The 18,501-nt window shown below is 39.4% G+C and overlaps 1 protein-coding gene across 2 annotated transcripts in view; it reads left to right on the top strand.

Annotated features, from left to right (window-relative positions):
• Nucleotides 1–14,536, top strand: part of eprs1 (glutamyl-prolyl-tRNA synthetase 1) — a 53,464-nt gene extending 38,928 nt beyond the window's left edge. For both annotated transcript variants that reach the window (XM_078404925.1, XM_078404924.1), the window contains 11 exons: nt 1,981–2,190; nt 2,406–2,478; nt 3,442–3,521; nt 5,630–5,731; nt 7,191–7,346; nt 7,768–7,965; nt 8,441–8,614; nt 10,082–10,242; nt 12,383–12,461; nt 13,176–13,240; nt 14,193–14,536. In XM_078404925.1, the coding sequence (XP_078261051.1) occupies nt 1,981–2,190; nt 2,406–2,478; nt 3,442–3,521; nt 5,630–5,731; nt 7,191–7,346; nt 7,768–7,965; nt 8,441–8,614; nt 10,082–10,242; nt 12,383–12,461; nt 13,176–13,240; nt 14,193–14,343 (1,449 nt within the window). In that variant the 3' untranslated portion in view covers nt 14,344–14,536. The remainder of the gene's footprint in view (nt 1–1,980; nt 2,191–2,405; nt 2,479–3,441; nt 3,522–5,629; nt 5,732–7,190; nt 7,347–7,767; nt 7,966–8,440; nt 8,615–10,081; nt 10,243–12,382; nt 12,462–13,175; nt 13,241–14,192) is intronic.
• Nucleotides 14,537–18,501: the final 3,965 nt, after the last annotated feature.

The following is an 18,501-nucleotide window of genomic DNA, read 5'->3' as shown; positions in this document are numbered from 1 at the left end:
GAATAACATTGATTATCTTGTTACAATGGCACCTGTCAAGGGGTGGGATATATTAGGCAGCAAGTGAACAGTCAGTTCTTGAAGTTGATGTGTTGAATGCAGGAGAAATGGGCAGGAGTAAAGACCTGATTGACTTTGACAAGGGTCAAATTGTTAGGGTCAGAGCATTTCTGAAACGGCAAGGCTTGTGGGGCGCTCCCGGTCAGCAGTGGTGAGTACCTACCGACAGTGGTCCGAGGAGAGACAAACCACAAACCGGTGACAGGGTGTTGTGCGCCCAAGGCTCATCGATGCGTGAGGGCAACGAAAGCTATCCTGTCTGGTCCGAACCGACAGAAGGTCTACTGTGGCACAAGTCACAGAAAATGTTAATGGTGGTCACGGGAGGAATGTGTCGCATTACACAGTGCATCACACCCTGCTGCATATGGGGCTGCACGCGGAGGACCAACAGCATATTGGGCAGGTGGTCATAATGTTTTGGCTGATCGGTGTATCAATATTGTTGTTTGACAAAAAATCACTTGGATGTTTAACAATGCTGTAGAAATACATTCCAATTTATTATCGTTCTAAATGTTTATTTGTGGAATGATTCAACTTGTTTAATTAAATAAAGTGCAAAGATACAAGGTACAAATTTCTTTAAGTAAACTGAGTTTAAAAATAAATTTAAATCCAACTTTAAACGTTTTAATTTTAAATTGAAATATCTAAGATGCATGAGGTTAGTTTTAATCTGCACCGCATTGATCAATTCCTGCCTTGATTATGAAGTTGTTTTCGGCCTCTTCACATTATTACACCAGAGTAAGATGTCTTCCTGATTGTAATTGTAATTAATTTGTAATTAATTTATTAGCCAAGTATGTAAACATACAAGGAATTTGATTGGCCAACAGTCCTATGAAAAAGCGACAAATACGTAACCACATAAATATTAAACATAGACTTAAACAGCCACCACAACGGCGTGTGAGAATCCCCAGGACACACAGCACAAGTGGAGACCCACTGCCATCAGTTCAATGTCCAGGCCACACACACGCTCCTTCACCACCATGATGTGACCAGAGTTGTACCGACCGCTATCACTCTCTCTGCAGTCCCTGTCCGCCTGAACAGTCAAAAAGCCGCCCACACTCGCACTAGACTCCGGGATGTCCTCATGGAGCCGTGTCCCCGCAAAACACCAAGAGCACTGCACTCACGGCACTCCCTTCGAGTCCTCGCCAGTGCAGGCAACACTTGTTTATGTGGTGACCTCACATTCCCCACTGTGTTGGAAGGCAAATAACTTGTACCTTCTTTCCTTCTTTTCTCCCGCGGTCGGGGCAATCGAAACTTCTACGGTCGGGGCGATCAAAGTTCCCGCAGTCGGCAATCGAAGTTCCCGCATCGGAGCGATCGAAGCTCCCGCAGTTGGCAATCGAAGCTCCCGCCATCGACAATCGAAGCTCCCGCATCGGAGCGATCGAAGCCCCCGCATCAGGGCGATCGAAACTCCCGCAATCGGGGCAGTCGAAGCTCCTGCAGTTGGAGCTCCCGCAGTCGACCCCTAACAAAGGGACCGCCAGCTCCACGATGTTAAAGCCACAGTGCAGACGGAGATACGATGAAAGAGTCGCATCTCAGTCGAAGAAAGAGATAAAAAAGGTTTTCCCCAAACCCACCCCCACATAATACAAAAAATTAAAAAAGGTACACTAAAAAGATACAAGTAAACACAGACCAAAACAGCAAAAGAAGAAAAAGATGAGACAGGCTGATGGCGCGGCTGCCATGTACGATGTACAAATGAAGACTGAAAACGTACTAATAAAGCATTGGATATAAATTTCATTAAACTCAAATGTTATAATAACATTGCAAGATTATAGCTGTCCTTTTGCCTGAACAGTCCTTATGATATGTGCAATATTTGTTCTTATTGTATAGTGGTTTTTTTAACCTCATGTTGTTTTCCTTGGCTGTATCCAGGTCATTACAAAATCCGAATTGATTGAATATTATGATGTTAGCGGCTGCTATATTCTCCGTCCATGGTCATATGCTATCTGGGAGGCCATCAAAGAGTTCTTCGACCGAGAGATTAAAAAAATGGGTGTGGAAAACTGTTACTTCCCCATGTTTGTGTCACAGGCAGCCCTCGAGAAGGAGAAATCTCATATAGCAGATTTTGCCCCGGAGGTAAGAATAAATGTACTTGAAAATCCATGTGAAATCTAATTGACTGGCCTATCAGCCTTGAATTTGTTCACAGTGGTATGCACCAGATTTTCATTCACTTGATCCACAAAATCGACAATCTTCTTTCATTTGAAATAGTATTTAAAACATTGTATTCTAATGATGTAGACTACTTTGTCCCTTGAAGTAATTAATTATTATTTTATTTAAATTAGGTTGCTTGGGTTACGAGATCAGGAAAAACAGAGCTGGCAGAACCAATTGCTGTTCGACCAACAAGTGAAACTGGTATGAAATAACTTCATCAAATCTTTTATTGTCTTTTATTACTAATTGCTACAGTATGGCCATAATTAATTAAACATGAATTACAGAATATCTTGAAACGCCTTTGAGACACCTCTAAGTGATTAACATCTAATTGTGTAGCTGCTGAGCAGAGAAGCCAATTTAAGCAAAGTAAGATGCCTCAAATTGCCAATAAGAAAAATGCCCTGTTATTTTACTCTTAAACGCTGATGATATCTTGTAATTCTGGACATCAGAACCCCTTAGTGCATTCCTTGCTCTCTGGGAAATGTTACAAGTTTGCTAATGTTCATCTAACTCGGCAGACCTGGAGTACTTTTACCGACCTACACGAAGCACAGGACCTACTTGAGTGATTGAATTTGCAATCTGTTTAATTATTGCAGAGACCATTCAGATCCATAGGTCTTTGATGGCTCTGGAATAAGCCTCCAATTGAATTCATTTTCTATTTTTTTAAAATCCACCTTCAAATATATAGCCACTTTTTTTTTTTAATGTCCACGGCACCTTTTTGGTAGGACATTCCATTATCTTGATAGTCATCTACTTTTTAAATTAAAGCTTCTAACCTCTTCCCTTTTTCTTTAACAAAATTCTTTCACTTGCGCCTCCAATTACAAATTTGCCAAAATAGTGGAAATGGTGTTTTCCTGAACTACCCTAATGAAGCCTACTCATAATTCTGGTGGCACTTGTAGGATGTCACAATCATTTTTGCTCTAACACAGCATGAAAAACTCTCATCCTTGCCATCATCATAGTGAAACTAGTAAAACAAAAGTGCTGGAAATACTTATCAGGTTATACAGGGTCATGGAAAGATCGATATGTTTGTTTGGCTATTCGTCAGAAGGAAATGTTTAAAAATGATCTTCTTGTGACGAAGAGCTATTCGTTTCAATGACAAGGGCTAATTTTCTCTTGTGTTCATTTTGTTAGTTATGTATCCAGCTTATGCCAAGTGGGTCCAATCACATCGTGATTTACCAATCAAGCTCAATCAATGGTGCAACGTAGTGGTACGTTTTGAAGTTTGCTTGCATTAATATGTTTTATTGTGTATTTGTTTAATTCCAAGTTTGATTATACAAAAGCTAGTAAGGTCAATGGAAATGAGGTGACATTATAAAGGAAAGGAAAAATTGTTAGCAAAATTGTACTGACTGGCACTTTACTGTGGCTAATTCAGATATTTCATTTTAAGGAACTTCAGAATGCTTATGGTATTAAATAAATGTCATTGGAAGGAAGGCTAAGCAGGGTAGTGCTACATAAACTACCTTGGTCAATTAATCCGCCGTCATGGTCTCAACTTCCACTGCTTCGCCGATGATATCCAGCTCCTCATCTCCACCAAGTCAATCTCCTCCACCACACACTCTACACTGACAAACTGCATTACTGAAATAAAATCTTGGCTTCAATCAAACTTCCTCAAACTCAATTGCAACAAATCTGAAATCATCATCATTGGTCCAAAAATGCTCACCAAATCCACCCAAAACTTCATCCTCAACATTGATGGTCTCCCAGTATCCACCTCACCTCACATCCGGAATCTTGGAATCATCCTTGATCAAACCCTCTCCTTCGACAAACACATCAAACACATCACAAAGACAGCCTTCTTCCACCTCAAAAACATTGCCCGTCTCCGTCCATCCCTCTCCTCCACAGCTGCAGAAACCCTCATCCACGCCTTCATCACCTCCCGTCTGGACTACTGCAACAGCCTCCTCTATGGCGCACCCTCAAAAATCATCAATAAACTTCAATACATTCAAAACTCCGCTGCCCGTCTACTCACACACACCTCGATCCGTGACCATATCACCCCCGTCCTTTGTAAACTCCACTGGCTCCCCATCCCCCAGAGAATCCAGTACAAAATCCTCCTCATAACCTACAAAGCCCTCCATAACCTGGCCCCATCCTACCTGACCGACCTCCTCCACAGGCACACTCCCACCTGCACCCTCCGCTCTGCCGCTGCCAATCTCCTATCCCCCCACATCCGGACTAAACTCAGATCCTGGGGGGACAGGGCTTTCTCCATCGCTGCTCCCACCCTATGGAACTCACTACCCCAAACCGTTAGAGACTCCCCCACACTCACCACATTCAAAACATCGCTGAAGTCTCACCTGTTCAGTACTGCCTTCAACCACTGAAGGTCACCTCACCTACTGTCTCCTTTCTCTGTTCATTTATTTATTTACTTATTTATCTATTTATTAATTTCCCTATGTTCTCAAAATCTCTGTAAAGCGTCTTTGAGTATATGAAAAGCGCTATATAAATAAAATGTATTATTATTATTATTATAAAGTATAGAAGAATGGGATGTGACTTACTGAAATATGTAAGATTGTGAAGGAGATTGGAAGCCTGGCTGCTGAGAGGATGTTTCCTTCAGGAGAGTTGTCTAGAACTTGGGGACACCATTTCAGAATAATGCATTTCAGATCAACATGAAGAATTTGTTCTTGGAAGCTTGTATTCTTTGGAATTCACCAGCCTTTTAAAGTTGAAAGATATATTCAAGGCAGAAAATTACTGACATTTAAACTATAAAGTCCAAGAATCAATTGACCGTAACCTTATGTAATGGCGAGAAGGTTGAGAAACTGCCTGACCTATGTTAGCTCCTGTTCCTTATGTTCCCCAGCTGCTGAAAGGAAAACAAGTGTGATAACCATACTTAAAAAAACAGTCAGAATTGAACAATAAAATTAGGGGTTTCAACCTTCTAACAACAATGCAACTTTAGTCAAGCTTTTTCTTGTTCTTCATAAATACTAATGAATTATAGGAAAATATTTTTCCTTCATGTCCCTCCATTGGGGAGAAGGTCTGGAGCTTCCTTGTCACTACCCTTGCATTTCAATCTTAAATTCTTCCATCTTGATACTTTATCTTTTAAAAACTTGCTGTCTTGGCAGCTTTTCAATTTCCTCTCTACTTTTTGTTATTTTCTGCAGTGAAGAAGTAAACCTTCAGTTTTTTCTTTTACAGTAGTTTATTATTGTTCGTAATAGTTATAATTGTGTGATGACATTTGGTTTGTTTATTATTGTCACATGTACCGAGGTACAGTGAAAAGTTTTGTTTTGCATTTGCTCCTCAGCGCTGGGAATTTAAGCATCCACAACCATTTCTACGCACTCGTGAGTTCTTATGGCAGGAAGGGCATACAGCTTTTGCTACTCGTGAGGAGGCCACAGAAGAGGTAAGGCATCGAGAAAGTTGTTCACCATCCCTAAACAACATTGTTTTGAATAACTTGTATCCTTGTGCATGTGTAAACATTAATTAAAAACTTAGTCACAGTGAACCATTCATCTGTACTAAATTGTTGTCCTACTATTGTTTACATAAACATCACCCATTCCCTCTCTCCTAGATGCTGCCTGACCTGCTGAGTTACTCCAGCATTTTGTGATACCTTCGATTTGTACCAGCATCTGCAGTTATTTTCCTACATTGTTTACATGGGCATGGTTTATGCTAACACTTTACTGGATGTATCAAGTTTACAGCTTGGGATTTTGTTTGGTGCATGATGTTAAAGAGAAAGCAAATTAGCTGCTACTAGGAGCCACTGGGTGGAGCCAAATTTCAGTTTTAGTCTGACATTGGAGGAATCCAAATGTTGAATACAGTAAACCCTCATTATAATGGACCATGGAGAGGGGAATGGTTTCCGTTATTGCCGATTGTCCACTATAACCGATTAAGGTATTATTATTTTATGTATTGGAAACAAAATACTGCAGATGCTGGTTAATACACCAAAGGACACAAGGTGCTGGAATGACACAGTAGGTCAGGTATCATCTCTGCAGAACATGGATAGGTGATATTACAGGTGGGACCCTTCAGATTAACTCAGTCTGCTGAGTTACTCTAGTACTTTGTGTCGTTTCACCTTAAAACGGTGTTGATGCTGCGGTCTGCACTAGCTAGCCCTTCTTCACCAGCTATCGCAGCTATTGTAGCCCCTGGCCGGAGGTGCTTTCTTCAGGCTGCTGCCAATGACAGGACGTGCTCTGTTACCATGGGGCTCCCTCCCCTCTCACCAGCTGCCGCTTCTTTCTGTTGGCCGTCGCATTGTCCGTTCCCCCTCCATCAACACTTCCTCCTCCTTCCACTGCTTTGTCCACTCCGCCACTCCCCCTCCACCACCGCCTCCTCCCATTGCTTTCCACTCTGCCACTCCCCTTTCCTCCTTCTACCTCACAGTTACCGACATCTTCCAAGGTGGAGTATGTTGGCGACTGGGGGAGAAGAAGGGGATGGGAGGGAAGAGGCCGAGTGGACAAAGTGATGGCCTTACAAGTTGGGTAGCATCGGTTGGTCCATCTGCTATAATCAAAATCCGTTATGAAAGGGTCTGTTAAAACAAAGGATTAATGTACTTACAAATTGCCCTTTAGACCAACCATAAGCAGTCATATTAGCCTGTCAATTTGACATTTATCTGCTGCTGTTAATCGCAATTTTGATGCATTCACTTGTTTTTGTTACAAAAAAAAATTGTTGCAAAAAAGATTGCTCAACTAAAATATAATGGAAGCTAAAAGACCAATTTGTCTTTCATTTCAAATGTTACATGCTTTCAAAATGTGAGTATTCCTGCATTATGAACTGGTCATTATTGCAAATTTTACATTTATTGTCTGATGTAGGTCTTGCAAATTCTGGAACTCTATGCACGAGTATATGAGGAATTGCTTGCAATCCCTGTGGTGAAAGGAAGAAAAACTGAGAAAGAAAAGTTTGCAGGTGGTGACTATACAACTACAGTGGAGACCTTTGTTTCTGCCAATGGAAGAGCTATCCAGGTATGTATATGCAGGAATCTATATGGTGTATAGGAATCTGAAATTTTCATTGAACCAGCAAAATAATTAAGTATATTATTCCAAGTGTTCTGCAAAATAACCCTGACAAAACTGGCTGTGAGTTTGCTACAGTTAAAATTCAGTAAACGTCAGCATTCTGTGGAGCCTGGATTTTTAACCATTTTGAAAAAAATCTTTCAAATGTATTTTAAAGTTAAAATTGCATGATTGTTATATTCTATTGAACATAAATACAATTAATCTTTACTTAGGGTCTCAAGTTCAATGATTTTTGGATCGATCCAATCATAGTTTTTTTTTCTTTCAGCTAGATAGATTGAATTAATTCCTATAGTGCGTTTGTAGGAGATGAATTTCTCTGGTATTGAAAAGCATTTGATGTATAGTTTTAAAATTGTAGGGTGCCACTTCACACCACTTGGGACAGAATTTTTCAAAGATGTTTGAGATCGTTTTTGAGGATCCAATGAAACCTGGAGAGAAACAATTTGTATATCAAAACTCCTGGGGAATTACAACCCGTACAATTGGCGTCATGACCATGATCCATGGTGATAACCAGGGATTAGTATTACCTCCACGAGTTGCTTGTGTGCAGGTATGTATTTTGTTTGTGACTGGGTGGCTGATGAATGGGCTTATGTTTATTGCATGTTCAATCAGAAGTTAGATGTGAACTATAGTTTGTGGGAAGTCAAGTAACACATGGTATTGCAATAATAAAGGTTCTCATTTTGCAAATATTATGATATCAAATCTCTCATAACAGTTCTCGTGGCATATTGGATAATGTAGATATATGAGTAAAGCAGTTTTTTGGTAGGGTAGAATGTCCTATTCTGTGATTGCATTCAAAGATTAATTATTTTTCAGATAATTATTCGGACCAGAGATTAGAACACTGACTTTGTGAGATGAGTTCTGAAAGCTAAGGATATCATTTTTAATAATAATGAATAGATAATATATTCACACTTGAGCAAAGTGCAAATTTATCAGAATTTCCATTTACTAAGCAAATCTACAAGCATGCATCTGTTTTGTTTCATGATTAATTACTATTTTTTTTGCAGGTTATAATAATACCTTGTGGTATCACTAACAACCTCTCAGAAGAGGACAAAGAATCTTTAATAAAGAAGTGCAATCAATATCTTGACCGGTTGATTAATGCTGGAATCCGTGCTCGAGCTGACTTGAGGGATAATTATTCGCCTGGCTGGAAGTTCAACCATTGGGAGTTGAAAGTGAGTGGATAAGTTGTTTAAATTCAAATTTAAGAAATTTCTTGGGTTAGTTTTGTTTCCAAAGTGCACTCTGATTTCGCCTCAATAAGTTAGTTATTGATGACGAGATAACACATGAAAGAGACTTTTTCAAAACTCCAATAATTTGCTATCGTATCCTCCTAGCTTCCGCTGTGCAGAAAAGCATAGAGAGCATTGTCAAGAGCAAGGTATGGGAATTAGCCGTCATCCTGGGAACTGAACACGTTTTAGTTTTATATTGCCCTCAGAGTTTTTGCACTTAGGATCTTCATGCATTGAAGTCATTTTTTTATTTGGGAATGGCAGGATTGGTAATCTGAACTGCTTATGAAGGTTGTGGAACCTGAATGAGAAGACCTTGACTTAACTGAGATGTCTTTGCCCTGCCAATTTGGTTGTACTGTGCTATAGAATCTTACAGTGTGGAATAGGGCCCTTTGGGCCATCTTGCCCACAGCAGCCAAAATGTTCCAGCTGCCCCACATCCCTCTGTTAGTCTCCTTTTGGAATCTAGCAGGATTGTCAACATCCCACATTTGCCATTCTACCTGCTAAACATGCTACTCTGTTTATTTCCTAGAACCCAAAATGGCTGTGAATATTTGAGTATATTCATACATCCAAAATGGCTGTGAATATTTGAGTATATTCATACATCCAAACATTAGACAGCCTGTTGACTATGGGTCATTATTATTGATTGTTCATTGAAAGGTGCTTTTGGTGACAAAGTTGCCACAAGGAGGGCGAATGTGATTTTTGTATTAATGTCTCTTGTGTTTCTGTTTGTGTCAGAATTCATCTTTTAATCTGAATTTCTGACCTTTGCTTTACCCTGGAATGGCCAGTACAAGCAGTTTGCTGCTCAGTGGGAGATTAATGACACCATCAAGTGGGCTGAATTCAGCACAATGGGTTTCAATGTCCCACAGCTTCAATGTGACTAGTAACTCGTCTAGTTCAATTAACCTGAAATAAGAAAGTCAGAAAATGCTTCTAGTCAAAGTTGGACATTTTTATCAATCCCAGTAAATATAATACATGATATATTTATCTTAACTGTATTCTTTCTCCAAAGGTATTGCCTGACTTTTGTTTTCTGCCGTTCCTATTTTTGTTTCAGATTAATCCTCCACTGCAATATTTTGCTTTTTCTATTTCAGTAAATGGAATTACTGCTGAGAATTTTTTTAATATGGTGCACATCTGACAAATGCAATGCAAGCTTGATGGACATTGCTCAGTTTAGTTAACACTCCAGTTTCATCCATTTTATTGTCTCGTGAGCTACTCATGCAGCATCGTACCCAACACTAGAATACTCCAGCATTTTGTCTCTACCTTTGTTTTAAACCAGCATCTGCAGATCTTTCCTACACACTAGAACAAAATGGTTTTATTTTCGATGAAGTAGTGGTACTAGGATATTTTCATTTCTAATTTCAGGGTGTCCCCATCAGGCTCGAGGTTGGACCACGAGACATGAAAAATCAACAATTTGTAGCTGTCAGAAGAGATACTGCCACTAAACTCACGGTTCCTGAGGGTATTGCTGAGACAAAGTTGAAGATTTTATTGGAGGAAATCCAAACCAATCTTTATAACAGGTACACATTCTAAGAAAATAATAGTACAAATCTGAAGAATTCACCCTACCTTGGCAAGTATTGGATTTTGACCATTTTATTGAGGTACCCTCTTTCTCAGACATCCTTCTGGTAATGTTTATCTTGGATAGCTCGTAAGTGTGAAAAGAGGAGAGCACACACATTACCATTTTTTGCTTCCTGCCTATGTGAAAGATATCATGCCTTTTCTTTTAAATGCCATCAGAGCTGACCCTGGGAACAGGGAAAGGTCAATCAGGTAATTTACTAATCCTCCACCACAGGTGTCAAGTGGCTAAAGTGTATACCTATCAATAAAGTTAGTTACCCATGCTATTTGGGCAGCACCTCAGCCACCAAAAAGTACAAGGGTGCAAATGCACAGAACACCGCCACCACCACACCCCCTTTAAGATGTGACTTGAAATGCTCTATAAATTTGCAAATTTGTTGTCAAAACCCATCATTCGCAAATTACTCCTTCATCAACACCCAGTGAGACTTTTAAGCTTTCTGTTGTTTTACTAATGAGGAAATCATTTAACAGAACAAATGTGGCTCCAGATAATCCCGGGGGAGTTTCACCTTTGTTTTAAACTCTGAAAGTTTTGAATGAAAACCTCCCAGGTAATCTTCGACTGATAAAGTGCCCCACTCACAACTAGAGTTGGTGCTTTCCATCTTGCTCCTTGAAAGGATTCAGAACAAATATGTCTTATTCAGCTCTTTAAAACCCCACCTTTAATCTTTGGTATTTGAAAAATAAACGGCATTCAGGATTTTGGGGATTCACAGCCATTTCTGGAACATATGCGTCATGAAAGGCTTTATTTATGTTGCTGGGTTTAAATCTGGGAATTTGTGGCCCATTCAGCACTGTATCGCCAGAGTATCACCAGAAGAAATGCAATTTTTCCAGAGGCAGCTTACTGCCACCTACTCGGGCAATTAAAAATGTGCCGTAAATGTTAGCCTTACTGAAAATGCTTTTTAAATTTAAAAAAATAGATTGGGCTTTGCTCTAATTCCTTGCCCTTTCTATTTGTACATTAATAAAATTTAACTTGTTTAAACAATTGGGAATGTAAATTTGACTTTCATTGCCTTGATTTTAGAAAATGAAATTATGCATCACTACTCTGAGTTCCCCAGTAGAGGGAAATGTCTTTCTCTAACTGCTGACTATTCTCTTGGATGCTTTTAACAGTTGAGGTTATTTAACCAGCTCTGAATTAAATTGTTAATTTCCTATATATAGCATGTCAAACTTCCTTACAGTGAATATCCCAGGCACAGAAAATGATGGGCCAAATGTTGTTAAATGGGATTAATATAATGAAATAGTTTAAGAAACAGTTAGACGGTTACATGGATAGGAGGGATATGGACCAAACTCAGGCAGATGGGACTAATGTCACTATGACACGTTGGCTGGTGTGCGCATTGGGCCACAGTGCCTGCCTCCACACTGTATCACTCTATGACTCTATAATGGCTGTAATGAATATAGTAGGATGATAGACCTGTTTTTGTGCTGTGATGTTACAAGGCTACAACTTTATGGATATGATTGTCTTCTCTTTGTTCAGCTTGCAGTAGTTGAAATTCATGGAATAAATAAAGACATTTCAAATAAAGGTGTAGTGTAAAATACAGTGCTCGAACACTGGAATCTCCAAGTCCACGTGTGACTATCTTAACTGGGATTACTACTTCCGTTAATATTGCAGTTCTTCCTAGTAGTTTAGCAATAAATAATGTACCTACTCCTTACGTTGACAATTTATCAAAATCTTATTTCCTTGTTAAAATATGACAATATGATGTAATTTTTTAAAGCAATACTTTTAATCAAATACCGAAATTACTTTCTTTTTGGCTACTGTTTAAAAAAATGTTAACATTAAAATTATTAAACATTACTCCTAACTTGTGATTCTGTGCATAATAGTATTACTCTGTATTAATAGTTGATTACTATTGCCTTTTTACCAGGATGATGGTATTGTTTATTCGTTCACAGCAAATTGACTGCATCAAAGGCAAAGTCAATTCAAAAGAGTCTAATTTCTATTCGGTTGTTTTCTTTGTTGGAGCTTGTAATATTTAGGATTTCTTTTTCTTCCTGCATTACTATAAGGGCTACACAGGATTTAAAGGACCATATGGTTTTGGCTGACACAATGGAACAATTTCAGCAGGAGTTAGATTCAAGAAAGGTATGAATGATCTCACTTAATTGCTGCCTACTTTTCATGACTGAGGTATTTGTGTGGAATATGTGATCCAGTAGGTTAGTACCTAATTGGGGTTTATTCAAATGCAAGTAAGACAAATTGCTCAAAAGTCTTGTGTTATTCCTATTCATTGTCAGACATATGGGCATTGTGTTAGGGGAGTCTCAACATGGTCTTGTAAAATGTAAGTCCAGGGGCGGCACTGTGGTGCAGCCAGAGACCCGGGTTTGATCCTGACCTCGGGTGTTGTCTGTGAAGTTGGCATGTTCTCCTCCGTCCACCTGGGTTTCCTCCAGGTGCTCCAGTTTCCACCTACATCCCAACGGTGTGTGGGTTTGTAGGTTAATTGGCCACCTCAAAATTGCCCTTATATGTAGGGAATGCATATGAAGGTGAGGTAAAATTAAAATTAGTGTGAGCGGGTGATCAATGGTCACCATGGAATTTCGATTGACCCTAGTGCTTGTTTCCATGGTGTATTTTTTTAATGTAATTAGCAAAACAGCTCATTGAATTGAATGAATGCCAATTGCAATCACAGGCCAATGTGCAGTTGACGTGGTATTGATTAAAAGCACCAAGTTCACAAGTGTTGCATTTCATCTTTATTAAAAAAGCTGTAGTGTTTTATTTTTCCATCTCGAGTATTCCCATTGATTGTCGTATTGTTATTCGATATCATTGTTTCTCTTTCAGATTGTGCAGATTCCTTTTTGTGGTAGCATAGAATGTGAAGACTGGATCAAGAAAACAACAACTAGGTAATAGCAAACATTGATCATCTATGTATTAAGTGTTTGTATTGCTGTTGTCTGAATATATTTGCACCATGAATAAAATTTTACATAATTGTCAAAGATGTAGAATTTATTCTTAAATACATTTTTTATATACGTGGACTTTGAATTGTTAAAAATCTGATAAACTGGCTGAAGACAAAATAATCTGTGGCATTTAAAAAGAAAGTGGTCTTCCAGCAGTCAAAGCCAAACCTTATGCCTCAATGTTATTTAAAAAAAACATTATGCCATTTGCTTTATGCATGTTAGCTGTCATGCCTTTGTATTGTCATGTAACATACTTGTACATGGATAGGAAATGTTTGAAGGATATGGAGCAAATGCAAGCAGGTGGGACTAGTGTCAATGGGGCATCTTGGTTAGCATGGCAAGTTGGGCTGAAGGGCTATGACTGACATCCCTCAAAGGAGGTTGACTAAAACTGAACGTAATACTCCAAATGCGGTCTCACCAACGTTTTGTACAACTATAACAAAGGTGCTCAATACACTTGACTGATTAAGGCCAATGTACCAAAAGCAGCCTTTACCACCCAATCTACCCAGGACACCACTTTCAGGGAACTCCAGTCTAAAAAAACCAACCTTTTACCACCATCCTCTGTCATTCCTGAAGCCAACTCTGTTTCCAGGCAACTGGCTCACCATGCAAGCTAACCTACCAGATAAGCCTAACATGCGGAACATTGTCAAAGGCCTTGCGTCCGTATATACATTGTCTATATCCTTGCCTTCATCAACCTTTTGTTAACTTCTTGCAAGTAAAATCAGAGTAATTTTGTCAGCCTCTTTTTTACAAATATCCATTGTGTCTAACAAAAGGGTAATTTATTATTTCAAATTATTTGTCTATTGTTTCCTTGCCACTACGCCATTCTTGAAAGAAAATTTGTTTTTGTTTGTTTGTGTTGTAGGGATCAGGATATTGAGCCTGGAGCACCATCCATGGGAGCCAAGAGCCTGTGTGTCCCTTTCAAACCTCTTCGTGAATTACAGCATGGAGCCATGTGCATCAGTGGCAAGGAACCTGCTCAACATTATGTACTTTTTGGGCGTAGTTACTAATGAAGATGTGAATAGTGGGAAAATCATGTCTTTGTCTATAAATGTTTTTATAAGACTAATGAATATACCGGTTGCTTTCATCTTTGTGTATTTTTATCCAGTTATAAGAAATTAACTATGAATAACAAGGACAAAACCTTGAGAGCTTATTGATTGCCGAAAATAAATCTAGAACAGATACCCTACTTAACATTAATAAACATTTAATGAATACATTTGTGTTTTTGTTTGATTTAAATAGTGTAGTGTTTTGGTATCAAAATAGAAAAAATATTTCCAAATCTTTTGCTTGTCAAAAAACAAATGGAGAAAAGTACATTTCTAAATATGATTAATTTCCCATTGATATCAATGACAATACAAAATTAGGCTTTTTCCTTATAATTGGTTTTGATGTTCAAGTTTAAAAAAGTATTGTAAGTGGCTCAGCCCCTTAAAGTTCTAACACATGACATGTTTCCTTCTTGGTTGTAAATTGACAATGTGAACAGTTCTTTCTCCTTGGTTATCGTCCAAATATTTTTCAAATCTAAATAAGAACAAATCTTGAATTTCAAATGCTTGGGAATTGCCATGTGTATTTCTAATCTCTTTCTATCAGAATTCTTGAATCTGCCATTGTATTTATATTTGTGTTTATTTTTCCTGAAATATTGAAACTTCAAAATTAAGGTTCAATTAATACTTTTGTACTGAAACAATTATCAAAGACCCATACAGTGTGATTTAAATAAAGGGAAAACAATCCCATCCGTTCCTTCTCAAATACTCTTACAAGAATACACCACTGCTTAGTTAAATGAGAATGCTCTCAGCTGATTCTCTTCTATTCTCTGATAGTCAAAGAGTCATACAACACAGAAACAGGCCCTTCAGCCCAACTCGTTTATCCTGATCAAGATTCTGCACATTAGCTGTCTCATTTGTCCATATCGCTCTAACCCTTTCCTGTCCATGTTCCCGTCCAAGTGCCTTTTAAATGCTATTGTAGTAACTGCCTCAACTACCTCCTCTGGCAGCGTGAGACTTATAACTACTCTTAAAAAAAGTTGACACTCAGGTTCTTATCTTGACCCTCTCACCTTAAACCTATTTAATCTAGTTTTTGATTGCACGTCCCTGGGAAAAAGGCTGTATTCACCTTGTCTATGCTTCTCGTGATTGTCTACACCTCTTAAACACCTAAACTCCAAGGAATAAAGTCCCACCTTCACCCTAAACAGGCCATTGAGTCCTGACAACATTTTCATAATTCAAGTTTAAAGTCTTTCCAGCTTAATGACATCCTTCTCCAAGCAAGATAACCAAAGGTGAATGCAAAATAAAGTGCAGTTCTTGATGAGTAAGGGTGTCAAAGGTTATAAGAGAGAAAGCAGGAGAGTGAGGTTGAGAGGGAAAAATAGATCAGCCATAATCTAATAGCAGAACGATCGATTAGTCAAATTGCTTAATTCTGCTATATCTTATGATCTTATGCAGCCTTAGAAACATCTTGTACAACTGCAACATGACATTCCAGTTCCTATACCCAATACCCTGACTGATGAAGGCGGCATGCCAAACACCACCTTTGCCACCCATCTACCAGTATTACCAATTTCAGGGAACTATGAACTATGTACTTCTATTTTTAGGTCCCTCTGTTCTATATCATTCCCCAGAACCCTACCATTCACTGAATGTCCTAAACTAGTTTGACTTCCAAAAATGCAATACCTGGCAGTCGACCTAAATAGAATGCCTTTAGCCATTCCTTAGTCCAATTACCCACTGCAATTTTTGATAACCATAAGTTAATCAGTCATAGAAGCAGAAGTAGGCTGCACGGTCCATCGAGTCTACTCTGCCATTCAATCATGGCTGATCTATCTCTCCCTCTCAACCAGATTCTCCTGCTTTCTGTCCATATCACTTGACACCCTTGTTAATCAAGATCCCTTACTAACCAGTTTCACTGTCAATAATACCTCATCGATGGCATAATATCCAGTGTCCAGTCATACAGATTGACTCGGTCAAATTGATTGATAGATCAATCTGACTGTCCTCCCAATATACAGTTGGATATACAGTCTCTTAATTTACTTGTGATTTGCAAATGTTCACAAGGATTCGGTTGCTGTAATCAGACAAAGGCTTAATTCAAATTACTGTTTGAGTTACTTTTAATGAATTAGAGACTTTTAGTTATAACTAGACCAAGTGGACCCGTTGGGCTCAAACCACTCCTGCATTGGTTCCTCCCCCCGCCCCTCTCCACCTCCTCCACCTTCCCCCACTCCCCCTCCCTCCCTCCCTCCTCTCCCTCCTACACCCTCTCCGTCTCTCCCCCTCCCCCCTCTCCGTCTCTCCCCTCCCCCCTAGGGTTTCCTCTCCTGCATTGGTGCAACACCCTCTCCTTCCCCCCTCCCCTCCCCCCTCCCCTCCTCCTCCCTCCCCACCCTCCCCTCCTCCACCCCCCCCCCCCCACCTCTCATATTTCACTTGTACAGCTTACAGCCCAGTGGTATGAATATTGATTTATCTAACTTCAACTAACTCCGGCTTTCCCTCTCTATCTCTCCCCCACCCAAGTCGCATCAGCTTCTCGTCACTCAACGAACAGCTAACAATGGCCTGTTTCCTTTATCATCGTTACTTTTTTGCATATCTTTCATTCATTGTTCTTTATCTCTCTATATCATCTCTATATCTTCCCTGTTCCCTACCTAATCTGAAGAAGGGTCTCAACACCAAAAACGTCACCCATTCCTTCTCCAGAGATGCTGCCCGTCGCGCTCAGTTACTCAAGCATTTTGTGTCTACGGTTTAAAGTGAAAATGGCAATTGTCCATGATTGGCAATAGTAACAATAGGATCCTATGTTCTGTAAAATGATCTTCAAAAATATAGCCTCATATGGTACAGTGTAAAAGTGATAATGGAAATTTATAAATATAGGTATACCTTGGCGTAGCACTACCCCCACAGAGTGCTGCTTCTTTATAGCGTTCTTTCATTTTGGAGTCTTGTTTTTCCAAAACTAAATAATAAAGAGACTGCAGAATGCAATAACATAAAGTGATTCACTGGTAAATTTGATTAGTAAGGGTGTCAAATGTGAAGGTTTTGCCATAGACCTACCCTCTGTCGCTTGCAACACTAACTTCCAGCTCTTTAAAAGTCTTGCTGGTGAGTTTTTCCCAGGTGCACACAGGCAAGGTTTGGGACAGGATGCCAGGCCGAGCCGGGCAGGGGCCAAATGGGTGCACTTGTCAGCCATTGTCAGGAGATGGTTCATCCCACACAGAGCAAAATCTCTCTGCACTGATGGTTTGTTGTGTATACCCTTTACACTAAAAGGCACGAATGGCTTGTTGGCCAGGGGCACAGTTGATCTAGAGGACATTTTCTCCATTCATCTAATGAGAAGTGCAAGGAGCCAGAGGAAGACCATCTCATCTTTGGAAATCATCCTTGGATCCGGTGGACTCCCTCCCTTCTCTCCCTCGTTTGCACTACAAACAAGACAAAGCAAAAGTTCAATCCAACCTTGCAGCTGCAGTCTCCCAGAGTCAAAGCTCCAATCAGAGAATCTGGTTGTTTTATGTCTTTTTTAAAAATACTGGAGCCGTCAATGGGTGGAATGAACAGATAAACATTTGGAGTAAACATTGTGGAAAAGCGTACAGACTTACAAGTACGTTACAATAAGCGAGTTAAAAATAACTATTCAGGATCGCATCTCCATTTATGCTATAATATTACACTCATTGGAAGAATTAAGCTACTTGCTTTAATATTCTGCACGTTCTTTTATCTATTTAATAAAAAACAAAATCAAAGGTTTGTTGAAGGCAATGTTCTTGCTGAAAGAATTTAACAATACATATGCAAATAAAAAATGGGAAGCAGTTGATGGGTTGTGGAAAACTACATGAGAAAGAGGAATAGTAGCTCTATTGCTTGCAAACATAGCGAGGGAACAAATAATTTAGCACTTGGTTCAACATTACGGTCAAGTAAATGTAATTGATTTTCTGGTTTTGATGTCTATGCTGACATCAGGGCCGTCTTAACGCATGGGCCTGATGGGCACTTGCCCGGGGGGCCACGAGCATAGGGGCCCCATGCTGATCTGTGTATGTTAAGTGACTTGCAATAAATAAATACTACTTT

Source organism: Rhinoraja longicauda, chromosome 9 (genome assembly GCF_053455715.1).
Source record: "Rhinoraja longicauda isolate Sanriku21f chromosome 9, sRhiLon1.1, whole genome shotgun sequence".
NCBI classification, from domain to species: domain Eukaryota; kingdom Metazoa; phylum Chordata; class Chondrichthyes; order Rajiformes; family Arhynchobatidae; genus Rhinoraja; species Rhinoraja longicauda.
This window is presented reverse-complemented; position numbering and strand designations above follow the sequence as displayed.